General features: G+C 42.0%; 1 protein-coding gene across 4 annotated transcripts in view; it reads right to left on the reverse strand.

Annotated features, from left to right (window-relative positions):
- Positions 1–19,732, reverse strand: part of PRPS2 (phosphoribosyl pyrophosphate synthetase 2) — a 34,085-nt gene that overhangs the window by 7,256 nt on the left and 7,097 nt on the right. The window contains exons 2-5 of one of the 4 annotated variants that reach the window (XM_011950870.1): positions 18,490–18,684; positions 12,063–12,072; positions 8,249–8,347; positions 7,436–7,560 (exon numbers count right to left, since the gene is read on the reverse strand). In XM_011950870.1, coding sequence (XP_011806260.1) covers positions 7,436–7,560; positions 8,249–8,347; positions 12,063–12,072; positions 18,490–18,684 — 429 coding nt within the window. Of the gene's footprint in view, positions 1–2,592; positions 2,650–7,435; positions 7,561–8,248; positions 8,348–12,062; positions 12,073–18,489; positions 18,685–19,732 lie in introns of those variants that run through there. The other 3 variants (XM_011950872.1, XM_011950871.1, XM_011950873.1) reach the window with 3 other exon arrangements.

Consider the following 19,732-nt stretch of genomic DNA (forward strand, 5'->3'; position numbering starts at 1 on the left):
AGCCAGGATGGTCTCCATCTCCTGACCTCGTGATCCACCCGCCTTGGCCTCCCAAAGTGCTGGGATTACAGGCGTGAGCCACCACGCCCGGCCTTCCTTTTTTTTGTTTTAATGAGAAACATCTTTCATTTCATCTAAAGAGGTGAAAATACGATGTTTTTATATTTCTCACTCAAAAGATTTTTAAACTCTTAAAAATGCAATATCCTCTTTTCAAAGCACATGCCATCTTAAAAAAAACTTAGCAATGTACATTTGCACTCAAAGAAAAACATACAGCACCACTGTCTTCTGACAAAATTCTGCATAAAAAAACCCTACGCAACTTTTTGCAAATGTGTTCCTTCTTTATCATTCAGGGACTCCAAACCACAAACATTCAGTGCAATATTTATTGTTTCTTATTTCTGTAGGAAACACAGGACCAATGATGTCTTCTGACAACTGTTTCCTGATGATTTGTTGGGTTTGTAGGATCTGAGGATCCAATAAACCCAGCAAATGAATTCCCAAACAATCTTAACAAAACTATAGAAGATCAAGAAAGTTTAAAAGAGACAAAGAATAAAGACGAGTCACCTAGAAAGGATGGCCAAGTCCTCAACTTCCCCAATGGAAGCCAGAAGTTATGGAGTCATATCTTCAATGTGATATGAGAAAATAGCTGTCAGGCTAGGACTCTATACTCAGCAAAACTGCCTTTCCAGAGGGAGGGCAAAATAAAGATAGTTCCAGCCAAACTATACAACCTGAGAATTTATTTCTAACATATAACCACCTAAAGAATGCAACTTAAGCAAAAGGAAAATGACCACAGATACATTGAGATGTGGTGGGGGGCAGGGGCGGAGAAAGGTGAGCAAAGATATTGATCAATCTGTGGACAAATCTAAACAAATGTTGATTGTACAAAACCAAAATAATAATAATGTCTACTTTGTGGAGAAGGAAAAACTAAAGCATATAATAGCTAAGCATGGTGGCTCACACCTATAATCCCAGCACTTTGGGAGGCTGAGGCAGGCAGATCGCTTGAGCCCAGGAGTTGGAGACCAGTCTGGGCAACATAGTAAAACCCCGCCTCTACAAAAAATACAAAAATTAGCCAGGCATGGTGGCATGTGCCTCTAGTTCCAGCTGTTTGGGAGGCTAAGGTGGGAGGATTACTTGAGCCTGGGAGATTGGGGCTGCAGCGAGCTGTGATGGCGCCATGGCACTCCAGCCTGGGTGACAGAGCAAGACTCTGTCTCCAAAACAAAAACAGCACATAGTAAGGTGGTGGTCATAAATCCAAATATGTCAGTTATCATAAAAGAAAAGGGACCAAACTTTCCAGTTAAACACAGAGACTGTGAGATAAGAGAATAAGACATCAACGTCCTTGAAGCAAAGGGAAGCATTACTACGTTGAGGTCCATGCTTCTACCCTTAAAACACTCATCCTACTCTTAAAACGCTCATCCTTCAGGATGCAACCAAAACCACAGTAGCCCTAGCAGATACCCTTTGTTTGTAAACTTGTCTAGCTGTCAACAGTTTCCTTAAAGACTTAATTTTAAAAAAATTAATTTAAAGGCTAACAAAAATTTTGCTCCATAATCACCTTAAAACACATATAGTTCAGCCGGGCACGGTTGCTCATGGCTGTAATCCCAGCACTTTGGGAGGCCGAGGTGGGCAGATCATCTGAGGTTAGGAGTTCAAGATGAGCCTGGCCAACATGGTGAAACTCCACCTCTACAATAAAACAAAAAGTAGCCAGGCATGATGGTGGGTGCCTGTAACCCCAGCTACTCGGGAGGCTGAGGCGAGAGAATCGCTTGATCCCAGGAGGTAGAGGTTGCAGTGAGCCAAGATCGCGCCACTGCACTCCAGCTTGGGCGACTGAGTGAGACTCTATCTCAAAAAACAAACAAACAAACAAACAAAAAACCACGCACAGTTCTACTATCTACATGCCAATGTCATAAAAGCCACTTAAACTTCAGGTAAGGAAAGCTACTCTCTGGGAACATGAGACAGGTTTTCCCAAGACACATGAACACCTTGAACAAAATGTCCACATATATTACCGCCTGCTTATTTGGTAAAGACTAGGCAGATTTGGGCATGACAGGATACCAATCCACAGCCCAGCACCGGGAAGCACTGCCCTTTGTGGCAGAAGTTCTATACCGGAGAAGTTGAAGCAGAACCTGTTTTCTTTCATCCCTCTGCCAGGTGGTGCCTGTTCTCATGAGCCTGCTTACAAGCAAACAGCAGGGTAGGCATGGAAGTCAGACTGGGAAGGAAGGTGAGCTCTGTGGTTCTTGGCAGTGCGGGACACAGACATCTCATTTGAGTGGGGAGCCCTAGCCACTTAAAGGTATCCAATGGTAATGTCAGAAGAAGAAGATAAGGGAAAATACATACCCCTGCAAATAGCTTCCTGGGTTGTTAGAACGCTATGATTTCCTGAAAAAGCTATAGATAACTCTTCTTTTCCTTGTATATCTTGGAGACCTAATACATACTCCTAACAAATGATGTTGACACAACGTACCACACTGAAATCTTAGGCAGAAAAAGGCAGAATGAAAATTATATTCATACAGTTTTGGATTTCTTCTGGGCACATATTTACAATCTTTTCTCTGTGGGTCCGTGTGCCATATCAGCTCCCCCAGGAGAGACAGATACATAGTACACTAAATTATTCATAGTGGTACTACTAGTCGAGATACAAAGTCGTTAAGATTTTCTTCTTTCTACTTTCCAAATTTCCTATAGAGCATCTCCAAAGATTATATAATCAGAAAAAAAAGTTAAACCTGAGTTATCCAGTTTTACCCTCTTCCCATACCACTTTTAGGTTGACACTTGCTATCTCAGCAGTGGTAGGTAGGTTTCTTAGGTTTAATTTGTTTTCCATGGGTAACCCAACCAAGCTACAAAGCCTACCCAAGAGTGACCTCCTGTGGCAACATTCAATTTTATCTGTAACGAGTCAACCTTCAAAGCTTTTTCTAAAGCAACAAACTCCAATTGGTCAGACAGAAATGTACAGTATTTTCCTTTGCTAAATGTGACTTTTTGCATCAAGCAAAGAAGCCACAGATAATGTCAACTGCATGTGTCATGTATTACCTGCAAGGCTGTTCTGAGGAGACTGTCAGTTGGGGGCTAGAACATGAGGATGACAATGATGTGTTGCGGAAACACTTGGAAAAGAGAAAGGAGGTGACAAAAAAATCTGAAATGTATGTCTCTAAAAAGCTTGATTTTCCTGGCAGAAGGAGCAGGGGTGGTTGAGCGCAGATTGCTTGAAAGGAGGTCTGAACAAAACAAAACAGCATCTCAACCCCAGCCATTTACGCTGTTTACTTTATTCTGCATTTTTTAAAAGTAGGAGTTGGCAAATAGCTATCTATTTGAAATGGGGAAGTCTGTATATGACGAAAGATGCCATTTCAAATCAACAGAGGTGGATTATTTAATAAATAGTTTTGGAAAAACTAGACAGTAGGGTGGGGGGGCTGGATTCTTATTTCATTCTTTATTCCAAAATAAATTTCAGATGGAAGTAAACTTGGGACATTAAAAAAGAAAAAAATATACAAAATCATGGGAGAAGACAAATTTTAAGAGAAGGATGACTCCTACATAAACTCAGAAGCCATAATGAGAAGAAAAAATAAACATGACTACATAAGAAGCTTTTTAAAGTCCTGCAGAGAATAAAAATACAAAAAAGGAGAAGAAATGAAAAGACTTGGAGAAATATTTGCAACACACATGAGAAACAGCTGTGATCTGTTGTCTATGCAAAACTATAGACAAGCCCCAAGAAAGGTCCCAGCCAAGAGAACAACAGGCAAAATATCTCAATAGAGACCCCTCTCATGGCAAATCAACAAGCCCTGGTAAGGGTATTACCCTCACCCACAGCAACCTGAGCTCACAGGAAGAGGATGCCATAGATCACCTACCTGACCTGGAAGTAAACTGCCTGATAACCCACTGTGTGAGCAAGGCTGTGTAGAAAGTTACCGGCATCCATACCTGATGGAACGTCAACTGGTATATCTTTTGGAAAAGACCATATTTTGGCACTGCCCATCAAACCTAAAATGGCTCAAGCCTTTTGACTCGGCAGTTCCACTTCTAGGAATGTATCCTACTTGCACATGTGTACAAAATGTCAAAGCAACGATATTGCTTCAGAACTGCATTTAAGAGTGCAAACAACGGCACCTACAAATGGGTAAGAGGGGGCCTGACTCATAGGAGCTGTGGTACAAGCACACAAGGGAATATTGCACAGCTGTACAACACAGCTATGGAATCATTGTTAAGATACAGCAAGCGAGTTTTTTAGAAAAGCACAATGAAGAACCGTGTACATCACATTGCCATTTGTGTGAAATAAATAGGCAGATATATGCTTAAATAACACAATTCTGACACTGGAAATAACAGTGGCATTTAAAGAACGGGGACGGGACATTTTTGTACTGTCTGAATTTCTGCTAAGAGCATGTATTATATTCTTAGACTATGTATATAAAAACAAGGTTGGGGGAGGAAAGAAAGATGGTCAAACAAATTTGTGGAATCTACTATTCTTTGGGCGGAGTAGCTGCCAAAATAATATTTTCTGGTTTACAAAGATATCTGCCAGACAGAAAGGCCATGTCCTATACTACCAATTGATATACAAAGCCTCCAAAAGATAACCCCAGAAAGATAGAAAGTAGATTCCTGGCTGCCAGGAATAAGGTTGGGGGAAGTAAATGAAGAGTGACTGCTAATGGGTACAGGGTTTCTTTTTGGGGTGATAAAAATGTTCTGGAATTAGACAGTGACTGTTGCACAAATCTCTGAATATGCAAAACACTGCTGAACTGGACACCTTAAATGGGTAAATTGTACATATTTGGGGTTTTTTAGTTTTTTCTTTTTCTTTTTTGAAATGAACTCTCGCCCTGTCACCCAGGCTGGAGAGCAATGGCATGATCTCAGCTCACTGCAACCTCCACCTCCCAGGTTCAAGTGATTCTCCTGCCTCAGCCTCCTGAATAGCTGGAATTACAGGCGTGCACCACCAAGCCCAGCTAATTTTGGCATTTTCAGCAGAGACAGGGTTTCACCCTGTTGGCCAGGATGGTCTTGAACTCCTGACCTCAAGTGATCCACCTGCCTTGGCCTCCCAAAGTGCTGGGGTTACAGGTGTGAGTCACCACGCCCAGCCAATTGTACGTATTTGAATTACACTGTAACAAAGCTGTTATAACCCAGTTACATCTGACGCTCGCTCCTGTACCCCTTTGGCTGGCTTCTTTGCCTCTAACCTTCCATCGGGCCAGTGCATTTGCCTCATTGAACGCAGATTCCATGTGACTTGCAGAACTTTCCAAGTCAACTGCAAGCATTTCTAGTAGATATGACTCCAAAATGTTGCTACAATCTTTTGCAGAGGACACTCAGCGTAATTCAACCTTGATTCTTGGCCAAGGGCAATTTTGTGAACATTACACACCGTACAGTAATAGGCTAAGTGACACAGCGCTGCTCTCCACCCCATGACTGCCCATCTAGGGTCTTTGCAAGCTAACTTTCTGCTCCCGTTTTTTTATATATTTGTGTCTCCTCCCTGGCCACAGCCACTTCCTGCTGCTGACAGAGGCTGATCTCCAGCTGCATGGTCTGTTCCTTCTCTTCTGTGCTGGGAACCCAAGCAGCTGTTGGAAGGCAGCTTTGAGCAGAATGAACAAGGCTCTTCTAAGAATCAGGGCCTGTGTTTCCCTGCAAGAGTGTTAAGACAACTTTCTGGGCTACTTCTAAGCTTTTGCGTTTGATCCTAGGTCCTCAGCTGGGTTGCAGGCAGATGAGGGTGCCAAATGAGGGACAGGCTTTTGATGTCAGACATTCCGAAGGCTGATCACTTGTCACTAATCACACCTCTATTAGTGCACATTTAGAGCTTCCTTGCTTCCTCACTGGACTGGGGGTGGGTAGAAGTCTCTCCTACCTCTCCCTTATAGAGGTCTCTACCTACACAATAAAACTCCCCTCCCAGCCTTTTTTCTTCCCAGACAGCATTTGCAAAGCTCTACAAGGTCCTTGGGTCACCAAGCGTCAGTTTGCAGCATTCTCTTATTGTGCTCATCCTTGATTGTGAACACCCTGTACCCTGATTGCTTGTTAACACCCGGAGTATCTCTGCCAAGCCCTTGAGATGTGCTACTCAGTACCACGTTCTCACACCACTAGGTGCGTCATCACTGCCGTACTGTTACTACCAGGTTGTTAACTCTCCTTCACCTCAGTTTCCTTTTAAACTTACTTATTTGATAGTCCAGTAATTGTTCTCTTATCCCCAAGTATTGGCTGCCTGCTGCCCTGTTGTCTGCACGTGCTGGGTCTGCGTGGACTGTGTTCTCTTGGTTTTCTAACTTTGGATCAAGCATCAGGTCAGGTTGAGCAGGGAGCACTCACCGAGCAGCTAGGATTGTGAAATTCTCCCTCTGCAGAGGCTCTGCAGCCTGGAGCACATTTCTGTGTGTCTTCCACTCCACATCTGGATGTGGCACAGGCTCACAGGCTCGTGGTTTGACTTCTCATAGGTGACTATTTCCTCCCCTAATCCAAAGGCCGAGGTAAAGATGGGCTTTCCCCTGACTTTTGGCTAGAAATCTGGCTTTCAGCCCTCTTCTCTTCTTCTTCTTCTTCTTTTTTTTTTTTTTTAGAGTCAGGGTCTCACTCTGTTAGCCAGGCTGGAGTGCAGTGGTGTGATCATAGCTCACTGCAGCCTGGAGCACCTGGGCTCAAGTGATTCTCCTGCCTTGGCCTTCCAAGGTGCTAGGATTACAGGCATACATCACCGTGCCTGGCTTTAGCTCCCTTCTTTATGGGGGTTTCCACGTGAGCATGAAAACCCAAGCCACCAGACTCTTCCTGGATCTGATGCCCATCCCCCAAGCCACCTGGCCATGGCTTTCAGCCTCTGCTTTATTTCTTGGTCTCAGATATTTCCCTTTCTTGGTATTCTATGTACAGAGATTTCTTTTAAAAAATTTTGTTCTAGTTTGGCTACCATTTCCAAGTGCTGTTAATTAAAAGGCTTATTTTCCAATTAGGCTCATTACTTTTATAATCAGAAAACAATAACTTAAAAAAACGTCAAACACATCTACCCTTTGCTGAAAACAAAGAAACCAATATGTACCTATTGTGTATGTGTGTCTCTGTGTATATTTTCTTCTTTCCTGAATGATGAAATATTAACAAAGATGATGGGTTTCTGCTTTGGAAGTGAAGCCTGTGGTCTACTTACTTGCTCATTAGCAAAACAAAGTTTTAAGTTATTTACAGCATGCTTCCTTATCCAATACATGGCAAAAGGAAAAACCAATCAGCAGATGGAAAAATCTGCAAGGTGTAGCCTGCATGATACCTTTTGGCTCCCCCTGCGTCAGGTGAAACAATGATACAGTTCTTCCACTCGGCAATGTTTTCCCGAATCCACTGCAGGACTGCGGGCTCCGCATACAAATTATCCACAGGAATATCAAAGAATCCCTAAAGGGAGAAGTGAGTGTCATGTTGCAGGGTTTTGTTTCTTCCTTTATTTTTTAAACAATAATTGCTTTCATTACATAACATTTGCATTTTTTTGTTCAAAAGAAGCTTTTATAACAGACTCCCTATTGTTAATTTTAAACGGAACTAAATCAAAAGACAGATATGTCATAGGGGCATATTTCAGTCCAATCTGTCTTTTGGGACATATTCTATTGTCCTATGACGGCCTATATTCTGAGGAACAGAATGGCTGTGCAGGACAGTGAGGGAAAAGGTTTGTTGTCTCTTAAGTATTTATTATAAATCAAATACTTCACGTTCATTATATAACACAAAGTGGCACAGTATAATTTGGCCTGTTTTAGAGACAAAGAACATAAGTTATGAAGAAGTTAAAAAATGTATATTATGACTCTGCCATTCTAATTATTTCCCATAAGCTGATATGGAACTATATTGAGCTTACTACCAAAAAGCCATCCCCACTCCTCCAAAACTGATTGGGGGGCAAGGTGGTGATAGAGACTGGAAGTACTAACATCAAAGTATATTTCCAAGTTTAGTAAAGACAAAAATCCAAGAGAGTAGCCATATATAAACTCAAACACAAGTAATGTTACCTCTTCTAAGATTATTTAATTTAACAGATTTGATTTAACCATTTGCAAAAGGAAAACACGGATACCTGTATCTGAGAGGCATGCAGGTCCATGGTGATGATGTGATCCGCCCCGGCCACCGACAGCATATTGGCCACAAGTTTTGCAGAAATTGGGGCACGACTCTAAAAATAAGAACATGAATTTTATAACAGGAAAAGATGGATACTGTTAGATTCCTCCCACTAGGACGTACATGAGAAAGATAAATCATAGATGCAATCAACGAAGCATCAAAAAGAAAATTATACATGTATGTTGTAACAGCAAAAGATATATTTGTTCCATCTTATTCAGCAAACATTTACTATTTACATATACCACTGCAAAACTAAGTGCTTGACGCTGGGTATAGAGAACAAGTATAAAAGAAGCAAACAGTTAAACACATGTACATGTAATGTCACAATATGTATAACCGAAATCATGGTAAGTGTGTAGAAATAAAAGGTACCGAGAGAGTGAGATGATAGTAGTAGGAAGGACATAAAGTTTAAACAAGATCATCATTAGCGGTCCCTCTGAGGAAATTGTTTTTAAGGCAAGTTTAGCAAAGGCAAGGAGAATAGTGTTCTAGAAGGACCGAGTGGCACATGTGAGATCACTGAGGCCAAGAGACCCTCACACAGCCAGAGGCTAAAAGAAGTCCAGCTATTAAAGAGGAATTCATGTGCCAACAGTTGGATGCTGACACTATTACAATGGAAAAAAACAAGGTCAAAGAATGAATACTGTAAGGGGATTGATAATAGTTACTATTTAATTTCATACTTAGTGTCATTTACTGACATTACATTCTTTGTAAAATTACCTAACTTCTCTATAGCTTTGGTTTCCACATCACAAATTATGGACAATACAACTGCCCACATTGAAGAAATTCAAGAGATTATACAGACACACGATTAGACCTAGGTGGCGTTCAGCATTTTGTTGTAAACAACAGTATTTCTATATATCAGCCACAAAAAAGAAAAGCTTAAAAAAAGATTTCATTCAAATGATCTTTGTTACACACACACACACACACACACACAGTATATTCATGTAAAAACACATGCAGGAAGGAATTACATAAAAAATGTTAACAGATTATTTGTGTTTTCCCAAATATAGCACTTTTTAAAAAGAAATATATATTCTATCATTAAAAATAGGTATATATGGGGTATGGTGGCTCATGCCTGTAAGCCCAGCACTTTGGGAGGCTGAGGCAGGTGGGTCACAAGGTCAGAAGATCTAGACCATCCTGGCTAACACAGTGAAACCCTGTCTCCACTAAAAACACAAAAAATTAGCCAGGTGTGGTGACGCATGCCTGTAGTCCCAGCTACTTGGGAGGCTGAGGCAGGAGAATCGCTTGAACCCGGGAGGCGGAGGTTGCAGTGAGCCGAGATTGCGCCATTGCACTCCAGGCTGGGTGACAAAGTGAGACTCCGTCTCAAAAAAATATATATATATTTTTTTCTTGTTTTTTTTTTTTTTATTTTTTCAATCTTCTCCACTAATTAGAGATCATAACTCATGTTTTCATCATTTAACTCCCCTGTACTACATTCCACGTTGCTTTTGGGATAAAATAAAATTTTCTCAGCTTTATTCTCTCAAGTTCTCCGGCTAGTCTGGCTGCAGCCTCCTAGGAACAGCTCCTTTCCTACACCTCTGCTTCAGGAAGCCTCCCTGAAGTCGGCCTTGGGGTTGCTCTTCCTCCTCTAGAAAACACTTGAAGTCTGGCCATTATACCCACATGCCTGCCTTGTCCCTATTCCACTGCCTCTGCCGAGCCAATGTGTTTGATCCTCCAGGTCTGGTTCAAATCTCCTAATTTTAAGGCAGAACTCCAGGAATCATCTCTCCTTTCTAAGGGGGCACAGAATTGGTAAGCATTTGGCCCTACCATTTGGGACTGCCTTGTGATACCTGCTGAAAGATAGATGTTCGGATATATTATATGTACAAATGTCATAGTTCACAATTAGAATACATCCCTCAAGGGCAAACAATTGGTTTTGGAGATTTTCACATCATCCGCAGAACACAGTTCCACACTCTGCATTTGCTAGTTCTTCAATAAATATTTACTAACAGATTAACACTAAACGTCCAAGGCTTACTCATTAGCCTCACTAATTGTGAGAATGATTTAGTGTAACAAAGTTCCAGGATAATAAAAAAAGCAAATCAGTTGTTACAACTGCTTTGTAATAGAACCTGATTTCCAACGCTAATCAATTTTGTGCTTCTCCTACAATTGTCCAATCAGTTACTACGGGTTGAATGGTCCCCTCCAAAATTCAGGTGTTGCCAAAGTGACAGGATTAAGAGGTGGGGCCTTTAAAAGGTGATTCGGCCCTGAGGGCTGCTCCCTTGAGAGCAGGATTAAGGTCCTTCTAAGGGAGGCTTCAGGCAGCATTTTGCAAACTTGCCCTTCCGTCTTCTGTCATGTAAGGACACAGCATTCTTCCCTCTGGAGGACGCAGCCCGTAACAGACACCAAATGCCGGTGCTTGGTCTTGGTCTTCCAGTCTCCAGGACTATGAGAAAATACATTTTTGCCCTTTTTCCCCCCCTCCCAGGACACACGTTCGAAGAATATTTCTTTTTTTTTTTTTCACTCTTGTTGCCCAGGCTGGAGTGCAATGGTCATGATCTCAGCTCACCGCAACCTCCACCTCCCAGGTTCAAGCAATTCTCCTGCCTCAGCCTCCTGAGTGGCTGGGATTACAGGCATGCGCCACCACGCCCGGCTAATTTTGTACTTTTAGTACAGATGGGGTTTCTCCACGTTGGTCAGGCTGGTCTCCAACTCCCGACCTCAGGTGATCCGCCCGCCTCGGCCTCCCAAAGTGCTGGGATTACAGGTGTGAGCCACCACGCCCGGCACCAAAGAATATTTCTGTTCTTTATAAATTACCCAGTGTGTGGTATTTTGTTACAGCAGCACAGACTAAGGCGCCAGCAAAAAGAATCCTCCCTTCTCATCTCTCCTCAGTGGCATCCAGTGTTTCTTAACTTCTGGGATCCAAACCACAGGGTAATTTCTAAATTCACACTTTCTGATTTTCTTCTTCGCACCTTGTTTACAAGTTTGGTTTTTGTTCTGTGTCTCAGAGTTTGGCTCATACCCAACTGAATCTTGCAGGAAAAATGATTTACTAGTTAACTGACTTGCTAGCCTATACAAAGAAAAGTATAGCATTGAAACAAAGGTAGAGTCAAGGTACAGTAGCCAAAAGTAAAACATTCAGCTCCCCTAGTGAAAAATGCATAAAAGTCAAATGTTTTGCAAGTCAGCCCAATCATGACAGAGTCCCAGGCTATTCCAGATGTTATTCAATGCATCAAATATCGCCTTTCGAAAAGTGTAAATTTGACGGGCTTTTAAAAAAATTACAAGACTGTAGAAATTCACATCAGGAAAAACTGTTCTCAATTTCTCTGGTACAAAAAAGGAAACAAAAGAAAATTTTATTGAAAAGAGAACATGATCTTGAAAATGATTTTGAAAAAAGAAAAAAGAAATCCCCAAACTACAAGTCCTTTACCCGCCTCAGAAGTCATTATTCCCAGCCTTGCCCACAATCTACTTTTTTTTTCTTTTTCCTTTTGAGATGGAGTCTTGCTCTGTCACTCAGGCTGGAGTGCAGTGGTGAGATCTCAGCTCACTGCACTACAACCTCTGCCTCCTGGGTTCAAGCAATTCTCCTGCCCCAGCCTCCTGAGTAGCTGAGATTACAGGTACATGCCACCATGCCTGGCTAATTTTTGCATTTTTAGTAGAAATGGGGTTTCACCATGTTGACCAGGCTGTTCTCGAACTCCTGACCTCGGGTGATCTGCCCACCTCGGCCTCCCAAAGTGCTGGGATTACATGTGTGAGCCACCGTGCCCAGCCCAACCTACTGTTTTTACCAGGGAAGGGAACCAGCAGTTATTGAGTGTGTTCTATAGCAGGGACCGGCAAATTAGAATCCACGGGCCAAACTTAGCCCACGGCCTGTTTTTGCATAACCTGTGAGTTAAGAATGGTTTTTATGTCTTTAAATGGTTGAAAAACAATCAAAAGCAGAACAATATTTTGTGACATCTGAAGATTATATGAGATTCAGATTTCAGTGCACATAAAGTTTTATTGAAACACAGCCATACCCATTCATGTACGCATTGACTAATGGCTGCTTTCACACTAGAATGGCAGAGTGGAGCTGCTGCAATAGACCCAGTGGCCCACTGACATTGACATCCAAAATGGCATCCAAAATGACATTCAGCTCTTTTCAGAAAAAGCTTGCCCACTCATGTATTATGACATGGTAGGTACTTCATAAATAGTAGCTAGTGCTGTACTTAATTTACAGATAAGGAAACTAAAGATACAGACAGTTTAAGTAACTTTTACAAAGGACAAACTGAGTAAATAATGGTGCTGGAATTCAAATTTGAGCCTACTTGATTCTCAATGCCAGAGCTCGGACCACTTGGCACCATGTCTTTTACAATTAATATTACATCATCATCATTTTTCTATGTTAATATTACATTGTATGGATGTGTCCTAATTTATGAAACCATTCCTTCGCCGTCAGAATCTGTCCCTGGTGTCTTGTACATACAAAGAAAACCCCAAATAAAATGTTACATATGTGCAGGGCTTGCTTAAAAAGCAGCAACAAGGTTTACAGAAAAAAATAAAACCAGCTTTGAATCTGGCTAAAAGCTTCTAGATTTTTTTTTTTCTGGGCTTCTTTGCAAGGAATTCCAAGTAGAGCAATTACACAGAATTTCATTGTCATTAGACGTCATAGGTAATACAGTCCTAAGGGAAGGAAAAAACACAACAGAAAGTCTCGGAGGGCTGCCCAGAGCTCCTCCTGTGGCTGTGCAGGAGAATTTTCTTTCTGGGATGAGAGATCAAGTGTAGGCCACAGCTTCTCATCACAATCTAACACCACATGGCTTTATGCCTTCCTAAACGAAGCAAAAAGGTAGAAGTGCATTTCCCCTACCCCTCACCCCCACGCCAATCATGCTTGGTCTCCTCATCATTAACCTGTACTGGTTAACAGTAGCACTTGTCTAAGAGATTCTAAGAGAGGAAGTATGCTAACAGGCGCTGGGCCATCTCTCTCAGGTGCTTACTAAATGCCTGTTCCCCTCACCGAAGTACAGTTTCTCAGTACAAAGCCAAGCCATGTGATCCAAGGTAAGGAAGGAATAGTTGGGAAAAGTATTATCAGCCATTTAAAAAATGCAAAGGTGGGCCAGGCGTGGTGGCTCACACCTGTAATACCAGCACTTTGGGAGGCCGAGGTGAGCAGATCATTTGAAGTCAGGAGTTCGAGACCAGCCTGGCCAACATAGCGAAACCCCATTTCTACTAAAAATACTAAAATTAGCCAGGTGTGGTGGCGCACACCTATGATCCTAGTTACTTGGGAGGCTGAGGCAGGAGAATTGCTTTAACCCTGGAGGCAGAGGTTGCATTGAGCCAAGACTGTGCCACTGTACTCCAGCCTGGGTGACAGAGCAAGATTCCATCTCAAAAAAATAAAGCAAAGGCACACCTCAAATAATAGATAAAATTAAGAATTAAGAATTCCTCTTTCAGAAGTTTGGGGAAAGAACAAAATTGTCTCCTCACTATAATATGAGTCACACTGACTACACAGACACATCAGAAATAACGGTGTCAGGACAGCTTATGTGTCTTGGCTACCTCCAAGGTCAGTCCAGAGGCTATAGAGAGGGTGGCCCTATGTCACTTGCCCAGGACAGTCTAGGCAGACACCTGTTTCCTAGCACAGTTATCCATAGAGCTCCCTTTACAATCTTGAAAGCATCCTGGCCTAGATGATAAATGATATGTACTAGCTCAAAGCCCAAAGTGTCCTTAAACTATTTGTCTCTTAACACATCAGTGACTTCCTTTAAGGCCTCCTGGAGTGAGCTGAATGGTGGCCCCCAAAATATCAGAGCCCAATCCCTGGAATCTGTAAATGTTACCTTTATTTGGAAAGAAGGTTTTTGCAGATGTGATGACATTGAGGATCCTGAGATGGCGAGATTATCCTGGATTATTCAGGTGAGCCCTAGATGCTGCCTCATGTATCCTTTAAAGAGAGATGCCAGGTGTGGTGGTCATGCTTTTAATCCTAACACTTTGGAAGGCCAAGGCAGGAGGATCTCTTGAGCCCAGGAATTCGAGACCAGCCTGGGCAACATAGTGAGACACGCCTCTACAAAAAGCAAAAAATATTAGCCAGGTGTGGTGGTGTGCACCTGTAGTCCCAGTTACTTGGGAGGCTGCGGTGGGAGGATCACTTGAGCCCAGAAGTTTGAGGCTGCAGTGAGCTAAGATTGTGCCACTGCACTTCAGCTTGGGTGACAAAGTGAGACTCTGTCTCTAAAAAGAAAATTGAAAATGTGAGAGTGAGCGAGAGATCTGATGGAGACAAAAGACAAGGCCATGCGCAGATTCCAGCAGAGATTAGAGTGATGTGGCCTCAAGGCTGGCAGTCACCAGGAACTGGAAGAGGCAAGGAAGGAGGAGCCTCCCCTGAAGCCTCCAAAAGGAATATTCCTCTGCCAACACCTTGATGTTGGACTTCTGGCCTCTAGCACTTAAGAGAACATATTTCTGTTGTTTTAAGTCACCCAGTTTGTGGTAATTTGTTATAACAGTGCTAGGAAACTAATACACCCCACTGTGATTACTTCTTTCCTAGCTGTGTTCTCTAACGAGAAACCACACGACTTCCTAAGCCACTACACATACTGTCTCTCGAAATGTTACCAGCGGCCCTGCTTATGTGTGGTTGATGATGAAAGACCTCTCTTCCATCCGCAGTTAAGCTCAGAAAGTCATGGAATTGTCTGACTGGGATAAAAAATTAAAAGCAGCTACAATGTTATTACCAAGAAACACACTTACAGCAAAGTGATTAAAGAAAGGGTAGAAGAAAGAAAATAAACATGTTTTCACAACGGGCCAAAATGGAAAACACATTTAACTGTCTAACATCAGGAAAACTGCTACTAGCTAGTTAGACAACACAGTTCCACAAAACGGTTAAAGCCGGCTGGGTGCGGTGCCTCATGCCTGTAATCCCAGCACTTTGGGAGGCTGAGGTGGGCAGATCACTTGAGGCCGGGAGTTGGAGACCAGCCTGGCCCACATGGTGAAACCCGTCTCTACTAAAAATACAAAAAATTAGCCAGGCGTCATGGCGCATGCTTCCCAGCTACTTGAGAGGCCTTGAGGCAGGAGAATCCTTAAACCTGGGAGGCAGAGGTTGCAGTGAGCCGAGATGGCGCCATTGCACTCCAGCCTGGGCAACAAGAGCGAAACTCCATCTCAAACAAAACAAAAAACAACAGTTACAGCCACTGCAGTTCCAGAAATCCATAGGACTCTTCTTGTTAGCGGTGGTTGGGAGCGCTACGCGCAACTAGGGGATGGAGGCTGGACTGCATCACACCTCCTACAATAGAAGGAGTGGCGAAAAAACAGTGCTAGTTTTTCCAACTCAAATAAGAAAACATTTTGAAAATACAACTTTGTAAAAAGAGGTCACCACAAATCAGATATGTGCTAACAAAAATGTAGAGCTTCCAATATTTTATCACTTAAAGAGGAACATGGGGTTACAAATCACCTAACAGTGGAGGAGGGCATGTATAATGATAAAAGGAGTAATTTTCTAAAGAAGTTACAATATATTCAATATCTCAGGGCCAAATACAAAATATAAAATCTATTGAGAGTGAAAGAGCTTGATTAAAAATACAGCTACAGGCTGGGTGTGGTGGCTCACGCCTGTAATACCAGCACTTTGGGAGGCCAAGGCGGGCAGATCACTTGAGGTCAGGAGTTTGAGACTAGCCTGGCCAGCATGGTGAAACCCTATCTCTACCAAAAATACAAAAATTAGCCAGGCGTGGTGGTGCACACCTGTAGTCCCAGTTACTCAGGAGGTTGAGGCAGGAGGATCGCTTGAGCCTGGGAGGCAGAGGTTGTAGTGAGCTGAGATTGTGCTACTGCACTTCAGCCTGGGCAACAGAGTGAGACTCTGTCTCAAAAACAAACAAACAAACAAACAAACAAACAACAAAAAACCAGCTACAATGTGAGAATTTACTAAACCACAAGGAAGGAAGAAATAATGGCAGAAAGCTAGCTCTTCTATGACATGGACAAGGAGAAAGATGCTAAACAATTCTGTGAAAACATACAGATGGGAAGAATAGCTAGGACAACAGATTATACCAATGGGACAAAATTAGAAAATTGAAACTTAATAGCTAAAAATACACATAAAACTCTAGAATCGAGTTGAAAATAAAAGGAGCTATACAAATAGCTAGTGGGAGGATATAGCTTCATAGCAGTGTATGTGAGCTAAGGTTTTGGCTGCCCAAGGTCAAGTTTAGATCATAAACACACACACACACACAAAATCTGTCAGTGGTCTAATACAGTGGTTGGCAAACTATGGACTATAGGCCAAATCCAGCTACCACCAGCCACCAGTCACTTGTTTTGGTACTGCTTGTGAGCTAATAATGGCTTTCACATGTTTAAATGGTTGAAAAAAATTCAAAATCATATTTCAAGGCATGTGAAAATAATATGAAATTCACATTTCAGTGTCCATAAATAAAGTTTTATTGGAACACAACCATACCCATTCATTTACATATTGTCTATTGCTCTTTTTGAAGTACAACCAGAGTTGAGTAGTTGCAACAGAGACCATATAGCCATTTACAGATAAAGGATGTGGACCCTTCTAATTAGATTTTAGGTGAGAAATTAACTCATTGGCCATCTTCAAGTCAGGGAATGGAAACCATGACTTGAGGAGGCTGGGATTAAAATTCAGGGGGACTTTGGTATATGAATTCAAATTTATAAAGGGATTTTTTTCAAATATGAGGGGATCTTGTGTGCTGCTTCAGAAATCTGTGTTGTTTCAGAAATGACTTATGGAGATAAAAAGCAGCATATTGGGGAAAACTTTTCTTGCACTGAGTTACCAAATCAGAGAACAGCAGTGTGTCTTGCAAACTGGCAGGATTCTCTGAGCCCGGCTGAACATCTATCTATCCATAAATTATGGAACGGACAACAGCTGGGAATTGACCACTGTAGTAGGTCAAACAATATCCCCCCAAAACTCGTGTCCACCCACAACTTCAGCATGTGCCCTCATTTTGGAAATAGGGTCTCTGCAAATGTAACCAATGTAAAGATTAAGTTGAGTTCATTCTGGATTAGGTTAGGCCTGAAATCCAATGACAGTGTCCTTATAAGAAACAGAGAAGAGACACAGGGAAGAGGCCAGGTGAAGAGAGAGGCAGAGACCAGAGTGATGTAGCCACAGCCAAGGAATTCAAGGAGACACCAGAAGTTAGAAGAAGTGAGGAAGCATCCTCCCTTACAGACTTCAGAGGGAGCATGCCCCTGTCCATTCCTTGATTTCACACTTCTGGGCCTCTGAAACTGTGAGGGAAAAATTTCTGCTCTTTTAAGCCATGCAGTTTGTGTAATTTCTTGTGACAGCCCTAGAAAACTAATACAATCTCCTTCAAAGTTCTTCTCAACCTCCGATTTCTCTGTTGCTCTCAAAGGCAAAGACCAATCACATTTTCTTCCATTTTTTTCTAAAGACTCACAGAGCTTCCTCTGATGCTAATGTTGTGAAAAACATAATTCAATGATACTATTTCTATTCTTTTTAAAAGGTTAAAAAGAGATCATGGGTTTTTTTGTTTTAATTAAACTTTTTATTTTGGGGGAATTGTAGATTGACATGCAGTTGTATAAAACAACGCAGAGATCCTGTGGACCTTTTACCTAGTTCCCTGTGGTAACCTCTTGTAAAACTATAACACAGTATCACAGCCAGGACCCTGAAATTGATACAATCCAGTGATCTGATTCAGATATGCTCCAGTTTGACTTGTACTTTTATGCGTGCGTGTGTGTATTTAGTTCTATCCACCACCACAAAGACATACAACAATTTCATTATAACAAGAACAATAATGGTATTTTAATACCTGCAAAAATATGCATTACCTGTTTATTTGAATATTAGCGTCAGGGTAGGTTCAAAGCCAAACCTTCAACAAACGAAATGAGGAAGCATATTTACTTGATCATCAAAGGAAAAAGCCAACATTTTCCAGATAATGCTAATCAAATGGATAAATGAGGAAAAACAACACTGACAGTGGCCCAGAACAGGTTTCTAGGGCAGGACACACCTCTCCTACCTTGTCCTTTTTATCTTGTCGGGCATATGGGAAACACGGGATCACAGCAGTCACCCTGGATGATGATGCGATCTTGCAGGCATTGATCATGATGAGGAGCTCCATCAGATTGTCGTTAATTTCCCCGCAGCCACTCTGGATGATGTAGACATCTTCCCCTCTCACACTTTCACCAATCTCCACGCTAGGAAAAGAAAACTGCCATCGGTTAATATTGAAGCATATTTGCATCTCGGGCATCCCTGAGACCACCCCCAGGTTTGATGATCACCAGGATGACTTATAGGACTCAGCCTAATAGTTACACTCATGGCTGTGATTTATTGCAGGGAAAGGACACAGAGCAAACTCAGCAAAGGGAAAAGGTGCATGGGGTGAAGATGGGGGAAACAGGGTGCAAGCTTCCAAGACTCCTTCCCAAGGGGAGTCAGAGGTAGAGCTTAATGCCCCAGTAGTGAGCTGTGACCACACGTGTGAAGGGCTTTCTACCAGGGAAGCTGCTTAGAGACTCAAGTCCCAGGGTTTGTATTGTGGGCTGGTCATATAAGCACCCTCTGCCTAGCACATACCAAAATGTCAGACTCACAGGCATTCAGCATGAACCACATTGTTTATCAATTGTTTAAGAGTTTATGCAGTGAGCCATTCTTACCGGGAAATGGTGGGTACCCTTGCAAATCTAAGCTCCCAGAGGCCAGCCAAGGGCCAACCTTGCAAATAGGCCTAAGTCTCAGGCTTGCTATGTTAACTCTTTTCTGCAAAATACTATATTTAGTTTTAGTTTTTTATTAAAGTTATACAGTCATATTGCTTAAAAAATTCAAACCATTCTGTAAGACTTAGAGAAAGTGCCCAGAGGCCACCAATTTCAACTCTTGATAGGGTTTTTAGATATTTTCCTTCAATTCTAGCTAATATGTGTGTATTGCTGTGTCTTGATTTTTCATTTTAGGCAAAGTGTATTGACTTCTCACTATGGAAGATGAGGATTGAACTATTTCCATTCAGTTCCATCACTTGCAATGCAAACTTCCCATCTCGCCATCATCCCAATATAGATCAATATTCACATTAAAGATTGACTCTATGTTTTTAACTGCACAAATGCTGCTCAGAGCTCTGCCATGCAATAAACTTAAACAAATGTTTATATTTTCTTTTCATGCACATCTTTTCTTTTTATTTTCCCTGGAGGTCATTCTCTTACCTTTTTATCTGCTAAGTTTTCTGAA

Source organism: Colobus angolensis, unplaced genomic scaffold (assembly GCF_000951035.1).
Source record: "Colobus angolensis palliatus isolate OR3802 unplaced genomic scaffold, Cang.pa_1.0 Scaffold310, whole genome shotgun sequence".
Taxonomy (NCBI): Eukaryota; Metazoa; Chordata; class Mammalia; order Primates; family Cercopithecidae; genus Colobus; species Colobus angolensis.